This window comes from Exophiala oligosperma (assembly GCF_000835515.1).
Source record: "Exophiala oligosperma strain CBS 72588 unplaced genomic scaffold supercont1.4, whole genome shotgun sequence".
Taxonomy (NCBI): Eukaryota; Fungi; Ascomycota; class Eurotiomycetes; order Chaetothyriales; family Herpotrichiellaceae; genus Exophiala; species Exophiala oligosperma.
Window position 1 is genome coordinate 788,765 of NW_015622821.1, and position 15,359 is coordinate 804,123.

The window sequence follows — 15,359 nt, forward strand, 5'->3', positions numbered from 1 at the left end:
TGAGTGGAATTTACAATAGAAACGTATGGAAGGCCACTGTTGGAGGCAGCCTCGCACCGACTAAATACTATAGGCCAAGGCTGAAGATGGCCGCAAAAGGAATAGTCGAATCAAGTGTCTTGGCGGCACAAGGTTCCAATGGACCAAGTCACTAACAACCTGCATCACCGCCATCGCTATTCGAAAACCACAATTCAGCTTTCCCACTTAGAATCTCTCAATTGACCAACAGCCTCAATCTCACTTGACCTACTAGTCCCAGCCAGAATCACTTCTGACCATCTCATTCTACCATACAGAGACCAATTCCTCTGAAAGATTCACCACTCAACCACAAAGCACGAGGCAAACACAAGTCGCTCGCCGACACAAAAGGCTAACAAACAAAGCCTGATCCTCAACTTCACTCTCCCCTACACCGCCTGCGACCTTCTCCTCCGCGAGGGCGTGACCCTGATTTCGAGATCGAAAGTCTTCACTTGAAGCACACCTCCATCTCTGGCGCACATACGTTGCCCCTCCATCATCATACCTTCATAACAAGCCACCTCGAACTAATCCAAAAATGACGGACGCTTTAGCATCACAGCTAAACAAGACCTCGTTAAACGACGGTGCAGACGAGAGCAATTGGAAAGAGTCACTCAAAATCCCCAACAAGGATACTAGACAACAGACTGAAGATGTAACGGCTACGAAAGGTCTCGATTTCGAGGACTTCTACATCAAGCGCCAGTTGATGATGGGAATCTTTGAGGCCGGATTCGAAAAACCCTCACCTATTCAAGAAGAAACCATTCCAGTTGCCCTGACCGGTCGAGACATCTTGGCCAGAGCGAAGAACGGCACCGGGAAAACCGCGGCCTTTGTCATTCCTACCCTCGAGAGAATCAACCCGAAGAACCCAAAGACGCAGGCGCTCCTGCTTGTCCCGACTCGAGAACTTGCCTTACAAACATCACAAGTCTGCAAATTACTCGGCAAACATCTCGGCATCAATGTCATGGTCACCACTGGTGGCACTGGTCTGAAAGATGATATCATTCGGCTGGGAGAGACGGTGCACATCATCGTCGGCACACCTGGCAGAATCCTCGATCTTGCAAGCAAAGGTGTTGCAGATCTATCTGAATGCCCCATCTTTGTCATGGACGAGGCTGACAAGCTGCTGTCACCCGAGTTCACCGTGGTCATTGAACAACTACTTGGTTTCCTTCCCAGAGATCGACAGGTCATGCTTTTCAGCGCAACATTCCCCATGATGGTCAAGACATTCAAAGACAAACACATGCGCAATCCTTACGAGATCAACCTTATGGACGAATTGACGCTCCGCGGTATTACTCAGTTTTACGCTTTCGTCGAAGAGAAACAGAAGGTTCACTGCTTGAACACTCTGTTCTCCAAACTCCAGATTAACCAGTCGATCATCTTCTGTAACTCTACAAATCGTGTCGAGCTCCTCGCGAAGAAGATCACCGAATTGGGATATTCTTGCTTTTACTCTCACGCCAAGATGCTGCAGCAAAACCGAAACAAGGTCTTCCACGATTTTCGTGCTGGTGTCTGCCGAAATCTGGTCTGTTCCGATCTTCTCACTCGTGGTATTGATATTCAGGCTGTCAATGTGGTGATCAACTTCGACTTCCCCAAGAACGCCGAGACCTACCTCCACCGAATCGGCCGTTCTGGTCGTTTTGGACATCTTGGTCTGGCCATCAATCTGATCAATTGGGACGATCGCTTCAACTTGTACAAGATCGAACAAGAGCTTGGTACCGAGATCCAACCAATTCCCCAATCCATTGACAAAAAACTGTATGTATATGACAGCCCGGAGAACATTCCTCGACCGATGCCTCCTCCGGCTCCGGCTTCTAGGGCCAATAACGCTCCTATGATGTCAGCAAACGCTTCCATGAGCCCTAATGCGAATGGTCAAGGCCAAGGTCGACGACAATACAATCAATCCAATGGATATGGACAACAGTACAACAATCAAGGACGAAGCGGATATAGGGGTCGCGGCCGCGGTCAGGGTGGTCGAGGTCGTGGTGGCTATGCTCACCAGGCAGCAGCTCCTGTCGGTCAAACTGCACAATAGTTCGGGGGAACTATCCGGCGTTGTTTTGATCTAGCGATTGTGTTTTTTTTTGTTTTCTTTTTACGGCGTTCGACCTACCACCATGATCACGAGGGTCTATGATATGCGAAATGCGCAAGCTTGGAGTTCGATTGATCATGGCTAATACAGGCTTCTATCTTCTACCGGATCTGTACAACAGTGTCCGTATGGGTTTTTGCTTTCTTCGCGTTGGGCGGGGCGGAGCTTTCTGGATGATGAAGATCGGGTATAAAAGGCTTTTTCGTCCCGTGGCATGCGCGCGGGCTTCGCGAGCATCGATGACCGGATTGATCATGACACTGCATTGTCATGAAAATGGGCCGTTTCGTTTTCTTGGAGTGGCTGATGAGCGTTGCTATCCACAAAAGGAAGGGGTCGAGCAGGTCTCAAGATAGGCACGGCAGGTCTCCATGGCGTTTGTATGGGCTTTTCTTCTTACCTCCATGCTGATGGCATATCAATCACCCAGTTACGCGACGACACTTTCATTCTCCCCTACGACATGAAACATTTGTTTTCCTTCTCAGAATCATCACGACATCCCAAGGTTGACGTGCCAAGGCATCATTACATCTTTACTACGACGCAACTACCAAAACTCTCACACACCCTACTCCGCATCAATATCATTGAAGGTACGGACTGTTTCGACCTTTTCTTCTCATCATCGACGAGGGCAATGATAACGATAATGGTTTTCCATTTCACCACCACACCCACCACGATTCCCATTACCGCCATCACCCACGATTCCTCGACTCTGTTCCTCTCAATGCCCCCTTCCTCGTCAACGTACTAGATACGCCGAGGAGAGGCTAATCCTCTGGCCATCATTGTATCTTCTCGACCACATACATCCACTGGCAATCAAAGTTCTGCCATACATACAGCAATAGTCTTGTACTTGCCTTGCCGCGGCGACGCCCGATTCTATCTTTTATCGATGGACGTCAAAAGTACAAGCACTCTTTTATTTTCTTGTGTGTACGCAAGCAGAAAACAACACAAACGTTCACAAGCGCAGCCACAGCACGGCACATGCAAGTTTCAACCTTCAGATCAAGACAGACTTGTGATGGGGAAAAAACACAAAACAAACAAAAAAAAAGAATAGGAGGGAAGCCGAAAAAAAGTCGGAATGCCGAGTTGGTTGAGGTCGAGGTTTGTTTCCTTTGATGACTCGCCCAACCATCAAGAAAAACTTTACTCCGGTGGACGTGCGAGAGGAAGACTCGGCCGATGACTTGGACAAGGGCAAAGTCAATGGCTTTTGAAGATCAGGACGAAAATGAAATCAGAATGAAAAGGACGAGGATGCTTAGCACTCTTACTCGCAGAGTTTCCGGGTTCGTTGGCAAAGGTCCAGGGAAGATTTTGGGGGGCTGTCTGCTACCTCGAGTTCTCATCGCTGTAAATTCCCTAGCTAGCCAGCCACCTATCTTGGCCTCTCCAAAAATGAACAAGAAAGCCATTCTTCCCTCTGTCCTGATGACCACCTACTTTTTCCCTTTGACACTTTGGTTGGTTTGATTCTTGTGTGTGTGTGTGCGTGTGTCCAATGCCTCGATTCTTCTATGCCCTGGCGGATGGGAAAAGAGTCAACCGCCCTCCCTACCCTGCGCCGCCCACAACTACAAATTCTATCTCGCTCTCGAGACCCTTTTCATTCTTTTCCAGTGAGAATCCGCTGTCCATCACACAAGACTACTCCCACTGACCGTTCTTTCAGATGTCACCAAGCAGTTCAACAGTAGATGGATCCACCGACACACCAATATCCATCGCGACGACCAGGTAAAATTGAGGACTGGGAAACACCAAGACCGAGGTGAAAAAACCGAACAGGTCTCAATAGGTCAACCTCTTTTGCCCACCATTCTTCCCGGGCCCACCACCGGAATTCTTGTGGCTCGGTTTCGTGTACGAGCAATATCTGTCCTTGATACTGACGACCTCGTAGACACCCTCGTCGCTGGCACGAATCACCTTGGTAAACGCATCGGAGGTGTCGTGCCGAGTCTCCAACACTTTGGGAGCAGAGCGGCTGCTTCTTTTGGCGTTTTCGGATCGTATGTACCTGTTCCCCAGAGCAAGAAGTGTTAGTACTTGTACTCATCCAGACAGTCATCACAAACAGGATCATCAAACCGAAGGGGCGGAGGAACAAGAAATGAGGAAGAGAAACATACGTAAACTCGAATGGTGGCGTTCCGGTAAATGAAAAACTGATGTCGACTTCTCCACCCTCGTGGATATCGCTGACCAGAGTCTTGCCGCGGCCCATTTCGACGGTCGGATAAGGGTGAATGACCTTTTTGATCTCTTTTCTCGCTCGACATTTGCCATTACCCATGGCATTGTCGCTGACACCAGTGATTACAAAATCACCAGGGGACTCGGCGAGACGTCTGAACTCGTTTCCAGTAACATGAGCCTTGCGCTCACGACCTTGAAAGGTATAGTAGACGTCAAAGGGTGGTTGGCCACTGAGGGAGAATGACACGTGCTCCCCGACACAGAAATCGTCGTGCGACTCGAGGGCGAGGATCGTAGGTGGGGACGACACGAAGATGCGCACGGATGAAGGGTCGGATTCGAGAATACTTTCGCAGCCACGGCTGTCCCTCACAGACCGGATTGATACGCTGTGCGTGCCTAGATCAAGCGTGGATCGAGACAAGGGCCATGCGTACGTGCTAGACTGGATGTCTTTCTGACGAATGATTTCCGGTCGTGAAGAAACGCCGTGGTGGACAATGGCAATTTCGATACTGAACGGCGGAACACCGTTGAAGGTGATGGGGATATTTTCGGTTTCCGCTTCGACGCTGGCTGTGAAGCTTGGGTCGTCCTTGCAATACCCGTACGTCTTGCCAGGCTCGCTGAACTTGGCGCTTGGCGGAGCATACACTTGCTGCTTGACAACGAGAGGTTTGAAATGTCTCTTGTCGTGTGGGTAGCGATTGTCGCTGAGCTCGTTCAGTGAGTAGGTATATTCTCCGGCTCTACTCGTGTCGAGGTTGATCGTTGCACTGCTCCCAGCAAAGCTGCCCTCCTTGTTGCTTACAGCTGCTGGGCCTTTTAGTGGCTCAAACCTCTGTTGGTATTTGATGTGATAAGGTCCGTTTCCACTGAAGCCCAGGAAAAGGGAAGATTCGTCATTTTGGCAGACCGGAGGCTTTCGTACAGATCCGGCGTTGTCTCCCTGGACATCGGAGTCTTTTATGGCCATTGTCGGTCGAGGTATCCAGGTAACTTCGAACGTGTTGGCTTTGGCGTCAACCACACCTGGGCAGCTGTCGTGTACTGAAATGATCTCATACGTTCCTGGTCTGTCAACTGCAAACACCGAGTTGGCATTAAACAATTTTTCTTCGAAAGAGCTGTCAGGGTGGTCCAGGTTTCGAATGCGGACAGCCCATGGGGAGTTGCCTTTCAATCTGAGTGGCAATTGAATCGTCTTTCCATCCATCGCCAGTGTTGATCGTTTGCCGTCAATCTCCCCGAAGCCTGCGCGAGGCTGTTCGGGTCTAATCTCGATTTTTCGTTGATCTTTCAAAGGAGTCCGGCAACCTGATTTGTCCTGAACTCCGGTTAATACAACATCATAGGCTCCTCCTTCCTTGAAACCAGGGAAAAAGATCGTATGCAGGTCCTCTTCCGATTGGACGCTATGCTTCTTCCTCTTGCCGCCGTGTACGAGCTCATAATCAAGCTTCCATGGTCCTTGGCCAGCCAATGCCACTTGTACCGCGACAGGTTCATCGAGACAAGCCTTGATAACCTGCGCGTTAGGGTGAAAAGCTGCGGATGCTGGTGGCATGATATCTTGCTGGAAGACGTAATCCTTGTCTTTCAGAGATCTCGGGCCATAAACACTATCTTCAATCTCAAGGACATTGTAGATATAAGAGCCGGCCGCATTCTCGAGGAGCTCAATTCCACCACGCATACCAGAAAACGACTGTTGCTTGACACGAGCCTGACCTTTATGAGTAATGGTGTATCTCACTTTGAAAGGTGGAGTGCCTGTGAAATCCAAGTTCAGTCTCATGCCAATGGGAATTCCAGCACACTGGTCAAAAACATCTTCTTTCTCGAGAGCGAGGTCTGGTTCTGGAGGGTTGAACAACAGACAAGAAGAGGGCTCCACGATCTCTCCATGACAGAATTGGCTGTCGATTGACTCAATATTGTACCGTCCAGGTTTTTGCACCTGCGGCCGTGACCGATCGTTGACCATATCGAAACTGAATTCTTCTGTGGGCGCGTTCTCATCTTCGGTGTCCGGATGAAAGGTGTATTTAACTTTCAATGGCCAATCGGACGGAGGTAAACGGCTTGCTGATTGAATACTTATTGGGAGACCGGTCGATACTCCTCTTCGTACAGGTATCAGTCCGCCTTGCTTGGAGTCAGGGAAGTTCAGGCCGATCCGAGGTCTGTTATGAACAGTCAGGCTTTGAATTCGAGGAGCGTGAGGGTTCTTTGGGTTGCTCGAATCGTAAGTCACTTTATTTCCTAGGCCATCTTCCACCTCTTCTACCGTATACGAATAGCTTCCATTCTGATGGAGCGACTCATTGATTTCAAAGGTTTCAGTGGTCGACCTGGTCCAGCCCATCTGAGGTCGGTTGAGATCCACCACTGCCTGAGCGGCCTCCTCTTCAGAAACATAGCCTGAGTCTGGACGCGGCTGAACGTTCTGCACAATTGAGCTTAATTGCTTGTGATTGACAGTCTTGCTGTACTTCACTTTGAACGGAGGCACACCAGACAGTTGCAATGCCACATTGCTGAGATCTCCTGTGCACCGATTTTCTGAAACGGTTGAGATGGAAGCCTTGGGACATTGCACAACTGCAACATCAAAACTCCGCTTTCGCACTTCCAGTTTCGTCGTGTCTATAACACGATGGAGCTGATATAGCCCTTTTTTGGATACAGGATATCGCAAAGTTCGAGGACTGTTAGTCTCGGACCTGGGGATTCCTGCATCAGCATGCTTCTTCATTTGCTTGGCTTGCTTGCTGCCGATTAGAATTGTTTCCACCTCATTTGTGTCGAGATCAAATCTTTGTAATTCGATTGAGATGGGAGTTGTCTGATTGATTTGGATGGGTATATCGATAGTTGGATTGGAAGAATCCAGACAAAATGATTTCTTCTCGGGGTTCAGGATCGCCGAGCCCTCCGGGAGGATATGAATGATTTGCTTTCCCAAAATGATGGAAGAATTATGTAGAATGTCGGCGGGCTTGACTCGTGTCTCTGAAATTGCAAGTTCCCTATCATATGCAACCTTGACCAAAGCTCCTAACCAGGACATCAGCGGAAGGGGGATTCTATACATTAGAAAGGCATTCGCGATAGCATGCAAAAGCCATATTGTGAAGGTGGTCGCAAATGAAAACTCCAGCCAGGGAATTCTGAAGGCAGGAAGAGCCACGAAGAAGGCAGCATCTATTCCTATCCATTTCAAGAACAGCCATGTCGAGTCAAGGTCGTTCTCCACACCGAACGAGTTGTATAGTCTCCATGCAGTCAGAGCAATGTAAAAGGCGAAGACATAGAATCTTTGCGACGGAGCGTCCACTACTTCTGTCGGGATAAATGGCTGGCCCGTGGACCTGGCATCTACAGGTACCTTCGTTGGCTGCTTCGTGGCGGGCACGGCTCTTCGAGAAAATGGCGAACCTGGCGAGCCAAAACTCGAGCCGTCGTCGGGATTTGAGGTACGGAAACGAGGCTGTGTTTGGGGAGTAGTGGGGAAGGCCGACCGCAGTCGCGGCGTTTCGTTCATTGCACCATGCGGCTGTGAACAGTCCTCCTCTTATGATTGAAATGTATTGTTCTCGTGGTGTCAATCCACTCAAGGATGTTGCAGGTCTCGTGGTGCAGCGCTAAACTCGATATCGTGGTTTGAATTTGTTGTGAGAGTGGCAAGATATACAGCTGATGCGGCAATCTACAGAAGTAAATAGTGCCGGCAGCGCAAAATTGGTTGTTAAGTTGAACAAAGAAAAGATCCAGTCCGAGAGAACGAGAATGATTTCCTCCAGACGCAGTCGCGTTTTCTCCAAGCGCGTCATAGTGCAGAATCGCTAGCCTTGCCAGCCTCGTCAGCCTCGTCAGACTCTAAAGGGCTTGGCGTTGACTGGCAAGGCTGTGGTGACCCTGGAGGACTCGATTCTCCAGATCACAGCAATGTCCGATTTAAAGGTTTCGACAGCTGATAAAACTACTCTTTTTGAACATCTTCTAAACATGTGTTGCGTACTCATCATCATTAGTGTGCACTTAGACATACACACTATGTCATTTATCGTTGATGCAAGATCAGCTTGCTCTGCCTTTGGTTCCCTGCCGCAGCCTGAAAACATATCCACCATATTCACCTTGTTCAATCCCTACTCTCCCCGTACTCATACCTGCATGTTCCCCAAACATTTCACGCTTCTTGCGAACTGCCTGCTCTGCTCTCTCGCCTTCAAAACGAGCAGCTACCAACCCGGAAGTACTCAAACGCTCCCGTATTTCATTGGAGTCCTTGGGGTGAGAATGTAGCGCCATGATGGCCAGCAACACTCCCAGGACGGCGTACAATGAATTCAGCCCTACGAGAGTGTACAGTGGCGCCTTGGGAACTCTGGCAACTAGCCTTGTGCTTCGCTGTTGCTCTTCCAGATTAGCTCTGCCATTCATGATGCCGGCACTCAGTGCCAAAGCGGCTCTCGAGTATGCCTGTGCCCACGAATCCGCCATCTGTTGTGTGTCATTGTACTGTGACGCCGAGTAAGCGGCCGTCTCGAGTGCAACCTTGCCGAACCCATAATAGTTACCCGCATTCAAGATTGTTCCCACGGAGCCATTCGCGACTTCCGCAGTTGCGTGTTGGACGCTTCCATTGAGGAAGTCGTAGCTGATCTGATACGCAGTGGCAGTACAGTTTAGGAGCCAGCTCGTGCCGCCTTGGCTTGGGACAACAACGTTGCCATCTGCGATTTGTTCCTCGGTGGCGTGCAATTCGACGCGGGCCCAAACTCCAATGAAGTGAGGATTGCTCGATCGGGTGAGGAAATTTTCGTTCCCAGAGTCCGATGAAGCGTTTCCTAGTTCTATCAGTGCTGCATTGCGAAAGAAAACAATGCCGGCACTCCGAAATGGAAGTCCAGTCACAGCATCAGTCTCGTCACCGTTGACATTTGGAAGGGCCAGATTCCCGTAGAATTCTTCTGTGCATGTGAAGGGCTCCAACTCTTTAGTCTCAGCATGAAGGTGGCATTCCCGACCGATTTGGGCGCATGTGGTGTGCATGGCAAGGGACTCTGCGCGATAATCGAGTCCATCAGGGTTATCGGCCGGGCCCAGATAGGCCATGTGCATGCCATCGATGAAGACGTCATAGACTGCGTTGTTGCTCGATGTGTTGGACATGACTCTAGCGGCTTCATTTGCTCCGACCAGAAACACGTCCCCGTGATCGCTGATGATGCAGTCGCCGGCATCGAAGTCGGCTGAGGGTTGCGTCGAACAAGGTCCGTCCGGCAGTCCACGCCCAAGGCCCATAATCGGGGTTTGCGGCTCGACTATTTCAATGTTGATTGCTTCTATCACCAAGTGCAACCATGTATCGACGGCAGCGATGGTGTAGCCGAGAACTGTAAACACAGTCAAAAGAATAAGTGCACTACGCACGCAGGAAGCCATCTTCTCCTTGTTCGGCCAACTCCGATACGCCACCAAACTGAAGAAAGGTGTGATGCCGCCTGTCATTGTCTCCAGAAGCATGCCGAGCTGATAGGGTGTTGGCAAGTCAAACCCTGCCATTTGCGAGTGTTCCTTCAATTGTTTGGCGATGGGGAAAGACACGAGTGTCATGGCGCAAACGGTAAGTAGAGGTGCAACAGTACTGGACCATGAGGCAATTGTCACAAGAGTTGTCGGATTGAAGTCGACATAAAAAGCGTCGCTGTCGAGCTTCGTCCCACGACTAGCAAGGGTATTGTTCGCCGTCGCTGAAGGTTCTTTTACCTCGTGGGCGACCACCAAACCCAATGCCAACCCTGCAAGTCCCAACATGAGAACCACGATAAGTGTCATTGTCCCGAAAATGATCTTCTTGCCTCCGCTATTCGTATTCGTCAAGGATTGAGTATCTTTGGCTAGATAGGGAGGCATGTTTGAGCCACTCCGACCGTCTTGTGACGCGAGAGAGTCGTAGCGTTCCATGTTTTTGAGGGGAATGTCGTTATGGAATCGAAAGCCATCCTTCGATTGTACGAGTGTGTTATACTGTGATCTGGTAGGCGAGGGACGCTCCATAAGCTTGCACCAGGGTAATATGCAGTAATGACTGTCGATATAAGAACAAACGACAAGAGATACTCAATGACTGTATTTTCGATCAGAACGAAAGTCTGGACTGCGTCGCAGGAGATCCATTGACGACCTAATCAGCCTTGTTAACCCTAGCATCATTTTTGTTGATTGCCATCAATTGGCATGGATGGGAGCAGCGCTTCCCTGAGTTGTTCAGGGTGGATCGTCGTTTCTCGAAATTGAAAGTCTTTTGGGTGCAATGATTGGGTCTGATGAATTGATGCGACAAGGCTGGTGTTTCTAGGCGTAAGCGGCCTAAGGGGCTCATCTTATCGGGTACGAGCCACCTCCCTGTCGGGTCCTTTGATATGGAGTAACAAGGGGCAGCCATATGGGGTCTCTCTAATCACTAAGCTTAGGCGACAAGGCCATTTTCTGGCCATCACGTCGTCCCTAAACGTGACTTTCACACTTGCTGGTCATTCTGAAGCTTCATGTCTTCACCAGCTCACATACCACCTTCCTTTCTAGCCTCTATCCTAAATCTTGGATCCGTCAAGTGTCACTCTCTTTCTTACATGTGAGATACCATATCCAGAAATTGATGCGGAGCAATTGATTCTGCCGGAACAGATGACATAGAAGGTACGGCTGTAATTGGAGGCGGTGACCTAGATACAAATATTCACAGCCTTGTCGATTATTGGCGTTGACAGCCTCGTGCCAAGGCTGCCACCAATTCGGCGACCGGCCATTACTCCGTATTCTTTGTCTTTTTGCTTCCTCACCGCTCAATCTTTTCTCCCGGCAGTATAAAGGGGATGGACGTGCCTGGAATATCCAGTGACGCGACTTATCACTTCACTCAAGAACTGCTCTCCAGGCACGTGCAGCCGCAGTGACAACCGTTGAGGAATTCCAAATGGAGCTGCGTTTTGTTCACTCATCTCCTTGTTCTCGGAAGGAACAATTCGACCCGCGGGCAAAGGAGTTTGCCCAAGTAGTATTGATCTTGAATGATTGTTGCGAATGAAAGATGTCTCGTGTGAACGACAATATTCCTACCAAGCTTGCCCTGGAGCGGTCAGCAAATGACGACGCACTGAAGACTGGCAATGCGACCGTGACCTCTTCCACACCGGATGATGCGACAGCTAGCAAAGATGCTACACCACCCATCGATGAGTATGCTGGTCCCTGGACTGGATGGGCTGAACTAGAGAATGACCCTGTATTGTTACAAATCCTTCCGAACTCGAATTTGGCTAACGGGCAGCCCAGGTTATCTTCACTACCCTGCTGCGGGAATGGGGAGTGCCGAGCATCCAAGTGAACGAAGTAGTGCCTCTTGATAGCATCTTTGATCATGACCCGTGTGTACCATGGACTGGCTTGATCAAGACCGGACTGCGCTGACCATGGTAGGGACGAAATCTTTGGTCTGATCTTTCTCTCGCGATGGGTGCCACAGGAATCAGAAAATGAGATTACAGAGGCACCAAAGGGTGTATGGTTTGCAAACCAGGTACGTTGTATGGTTTTTGTGGCTTTCGATGCTTCTCTAACGATGACCAGACGTCATCGTTCTCCTGCGCGACTGTCTCACTGATGAACATCGTCAACAATCATCCAAACATTGATCTGGGTAGCTCATTGAATGATTTCCGTACAAAGACCATGAGCATGACTCCCAAAGAGCGTGGCCTTGCATTGGACGCATTTGATCATGTCCGGGAAGTTCACAATTCTTTCGCAACTGATATTGACAAGATGAACGTCGATCTGCGATTAAAACAAGACTTCACTGCGGCAGAGAAGAAGAAAAAGGAGCAGTCAAAACGTCCTCGCAAAAGGCGCAAGCAGATGCAGGATTTTGACGACGAAGAGAACGGATTTCATTTCGTGGCATACGTTCCTGTTGAAGGAGTTGTCTGGAAGATGGACGGTATGGAAGTGTTTCCCCGCCAGGTCGGTCCCCTCTCAGAGAGCGACAGCTGGGTTGCCATGGTGCTGCCTGAACTTCAGGCTCAATGGGAATCGGCCAGCACCAATGACCTGGAGTTTTCCTTGCTATCATTGACAAAGATGAAGGACGCATCGAGTATGGGGCAGGATCAGCAGAAGATGGACCGATTGAGAGAGGACTGGGGACCCTTTTTCGCTCAAATCATCAGAACACATGCAGAAAAGGGGACGTTGAAAGACTTGCTGGGTTGAGATGAGGGGCGTTGAGGAGCAGACTGTCACTTAGCCTCTATCGTGCCTCGTTGATAGACTTTTACGAACTCGGAATTCATGGAATGATCGATTGAGCTTAGACTGGTCCACCAATACAGTATCCTGTCATCTCATTCTGTTGACATAACCTTTATGCATGTATTTGTTGACGCAGTCCTTGTGGCCGTGGAAAGATGGTGGTCACGTGTCGGCGGGTTCAAATGCTCATGACGTGACGGTTTTTAAACCTCTTTGGCAAGGGAAACGATGAAATATAATCAATTCAAGTTCAATTTCATCCACATCACCATTTGCCCTTGTCCTACATGGCCAAGGCGTAGTTCCACTGTCAATGCTGAATCGCGATGTCTAGCAATCGTGTAGATGATGACGCCGTGATGCGAAAGCCGGAGAGTCATCACCGGCCTCACCTCACAACACTCCCCGACGAAGTCATTCAACACATATTGTCCTACTTACCTCCTTTGGCGACAATCAATTTGCAGTACACATGCCGGCGCTTTGCCCATGCGACCCGTGAACCACTCTTATGGAAACAATACTGTTCTCAGTACCGCAGGTGGGACAGCCGTCCACCCCACCTCCCCTACGAGGAACTGTTGAAGGATCCGTCTTTCTACGGATGGAAGCTGGTCTACGCCAGTCACCACATTGCGTCCCGATTGACACGGGATGCTATCGACAAGATGGTGAACGAACCTGTCGGGCATTTGGATTTTGTCAAGGAGGTGCTCGATGCGGGCATCCATGCCAAAGATGAGCTCCGGAACCTGTATCAGAATGCGGCGTCTTCGCCAAACCACCTCGCACAAAAGTAAGTGGTTTTAAAGCCAGGGTGTGACCTCGGATCTGCGCTAATCAAAGCTTCCCAAAAGATTCTGGTCTTCTGCCGCATCTGGCTGTCTTAATCGTTATTTGGCCGTTCAGGAGTGGCTGGACGCCAAAGCCCAAGGTGACGATATTGACGACAATGCCTTCGAACGGCCGATTGCCGCTTTTGACCTCTTTGTCGTTGAGATGCGGGAAGAGGGAGATATCGAAGATGTAGGTTGAGACACCACCACCAGTTGTGATGACAACTTCCAAGAGTTGTGTTGACCCAAGAAAAGATCTACGAGAGGCTGGATTCTTACGTATCATCGGTCCGCAATGCTCATCCTGATATTGACGACATGTCACCGCGGACCAAGGCCAGAACCATTGCCGCACACCTGTTACAGAACAACTGGGTTGGCATACAAGGCAACCGCCACTACCACAGCCTGGACCACATGTTTCTTGGGGTCGCCCTGTTCAGCGAAAACAGAAACTCGGTCCCGCTGATCTCAGCTGTCATCTACTGCTACGTTGCCCGCCACCTCGGTCTCCAGGCCGCGCCTTGCAGCTATCCGTACCATGTCCACGCACTGATCCGGCCACCGGCGGGCATGGATCTGGACGGAAACCCTCTCCCTGACTCCTTTGATCATAACGACGGCCCGCACGAACTCACCCATCTGTACATGGACCCGTTCAACACATCGGAACCCATCTCGTACTCGGCCCTGGTGGAGCGGGCGCGCTTCGTCGCACCCATGTCGTCGGCCTCCCAAATAGAGTCGTACCTCTCGCCATCGTCGCCCCTGGACCTCACCATCCGCGCCTCCCACAACATCTTGATGGCGCCTCATGAGTACCGAGGCGAACCGGCGTTCCCCGTCGACGTCAAGCTCGCCTACTACGCGGCCCTCTGCGCCGCCATCATCATCCCGCGCGCCTCGGCCCATGATATCGAATCCATTCGTCGGCACGTCACCGCCCTGACGCACCACGTTTGCCACTCCATCGACCTCGACATCCACCTTTTCGAAGCCTTCTTCCTGCGGTTGACCGCCGAGTTCCCGGACGCCGCAGCCTACCGCAGACTCATCCGCCACATCAAGGAGTCCGACCACGAGACTTTCCCGCCCCAACGCCGCTCCGACCCGCGCAACCGGGACGTCAAGTACCACGTCGGCCAGGTATTTCGGCACCGCCTCCGCGGCTACAACGCCGTCATCTACGGCTGGGACCCATACTGCAACATGGAAGAGTCCTGGATCACGCAAAACGACGTCGACCGCCTGTCCAAGGGCCGGCACCAGCCCTTTTACAACGTCTTCGTGGACGACGGCTCGTCGCGGTACGTGGCCGAGGAGAACGTGGACGTCCTGTCGCCCGACCAGATAACGGACCAGGTGGTGAACTCCTTCGGCATCGACATCGGGAAGTGGTTCAAGCGCTACGATCCGGCCACGGGCACTTTTGTGAGCAACGTTCGCCAACGGTACCCTGATGATTGATGACCGTTTTGGATTAGATGTTCCTAGACTATGCATTCCGTGCGATTGGCGGGTTGAAATTCGTCGTACGAGAGAGAGGGACGGCATAGCAGTAGAGTTTGGTAGGGCGTTGGGATTATTCAGGTAGCTATTCAGGTCTTGTGTGAGGTGGATAGGAATGACTGTGCACTTGGTAGTACTGGACACGAATTAACTCGCAATTGGATACGAATAGTGGACCCTTTAAAATATATCCTAGGCTCTCTATTTTTTTGTTTTATACAAGATTACCTAGCTACCATACGCAGTGGCAATGGTAATGATAATGGTAATGGTAGCGGTAGCGGTAGCGGTAGTGCCTGGTTCCATATGTA

At 50.4% G+C, this 15,359-nt stretch overlaps 4 protein-coding genes across 5 annotated transcripts; 3 read left to right on the forward strand and 1 right to left on the reverse strand.

The window, feature by feature from the left end:
• Window positions 1–182: 182 nt before the first annotated feature.
• Window positions 183–5,549, forward strand: PV06_04422. 2 transcript variants are annotated; one of them, XM_016405320.1, is made up of 3 exons: window positions 183–3,801; window positions 3,855–4,194; window positions 4,250–5,549. In XM_016405320.1, exon 1 carries the CDS (start codon window positions 566–568, stop codon window positions 2,102–2,104), a length of 1,539 nt encoding a protein of 512 aa, XP_016263526.1. In that variant the 5' UTR covers window positions 183–565; the 3' UTR covers window positions 2,105–3,801; window positions 3,855–4,194; window positions 4,250–5,549. The 2 variants fall into 2 exon arrangements, with proteins under 2 accessions (XP_016263526.1, XP_016263525.1); XM_016405319.1 differs by having other exon boundaries at window positions 3,855–5,549.
• Window positions 3,487–8,143, reverse strand: PV06_04423 (uncharacterized protein). The gene is made up of 2 exons (XM_016405321.1): window positions 4,315–8,143; window positions 3,487–4,202 (listed from the first exon to the last, which is right to left on the reverse strand). Exons 1-2 carry the CDS (start codon window positions 7,926–7,928, stop codon window positions 3,974–3,976), a joined length of 3,843 nt encoding a protein of 1,280 aa, XP_016263527.1. The 5' UTR covers window positions 7,929–8,143; the 3' UTR covers window positions 3,487–3,973.
• A 3,122-nt stretch (window positions 8,144–11,265) lies between these two features.
• On the forward strand, window positions 11,266–12,737 carry PV06_04424 (uncharacterized protein). The gene is made up of 4 exons (XM_016405322.1): window positions 11,266–11,678; window positions 11,729–11,820; window positions 11,873–11,972; window positions 12,023–12,737. Exons 1-4 carry the CDS (start codon window positions 11,484–11,486, stop codon window positions 12,662–12,664), a joined length of 1,029 nt encoding a protein of 342 aa, XP_016263528.1. The 5' UTR covers window positions 11,266–11,483; the 3' UTR covers window positions 12,665–12,737.
• A 219-nt stretch (window positions 12,738–12,956) lies between these two features.
• On the forward strand, window positions 12,957–15,291 carry PV06_04425 (uncharacterized protein). The gene is made up of 3 exons (XM_016405323.1): window positions 12,957–13,499; window positions 13,561–13,729; window positions 13,795–15,291. The coding sequence occupies exons 1-3, from the start codon at window positions 13,030–13,032 to the stop codon at window positions 15,004–15,006; spliced, it is 1,851 nt and encodes a 616-aa protein (XP_016263529.1). The 5' UTR covers window positions 12,957–13,029; the 3' UTR covers window positions 15,007–15,291.
• Window positions 15,292–15,359: the final 68 nt, after the last annotated feature.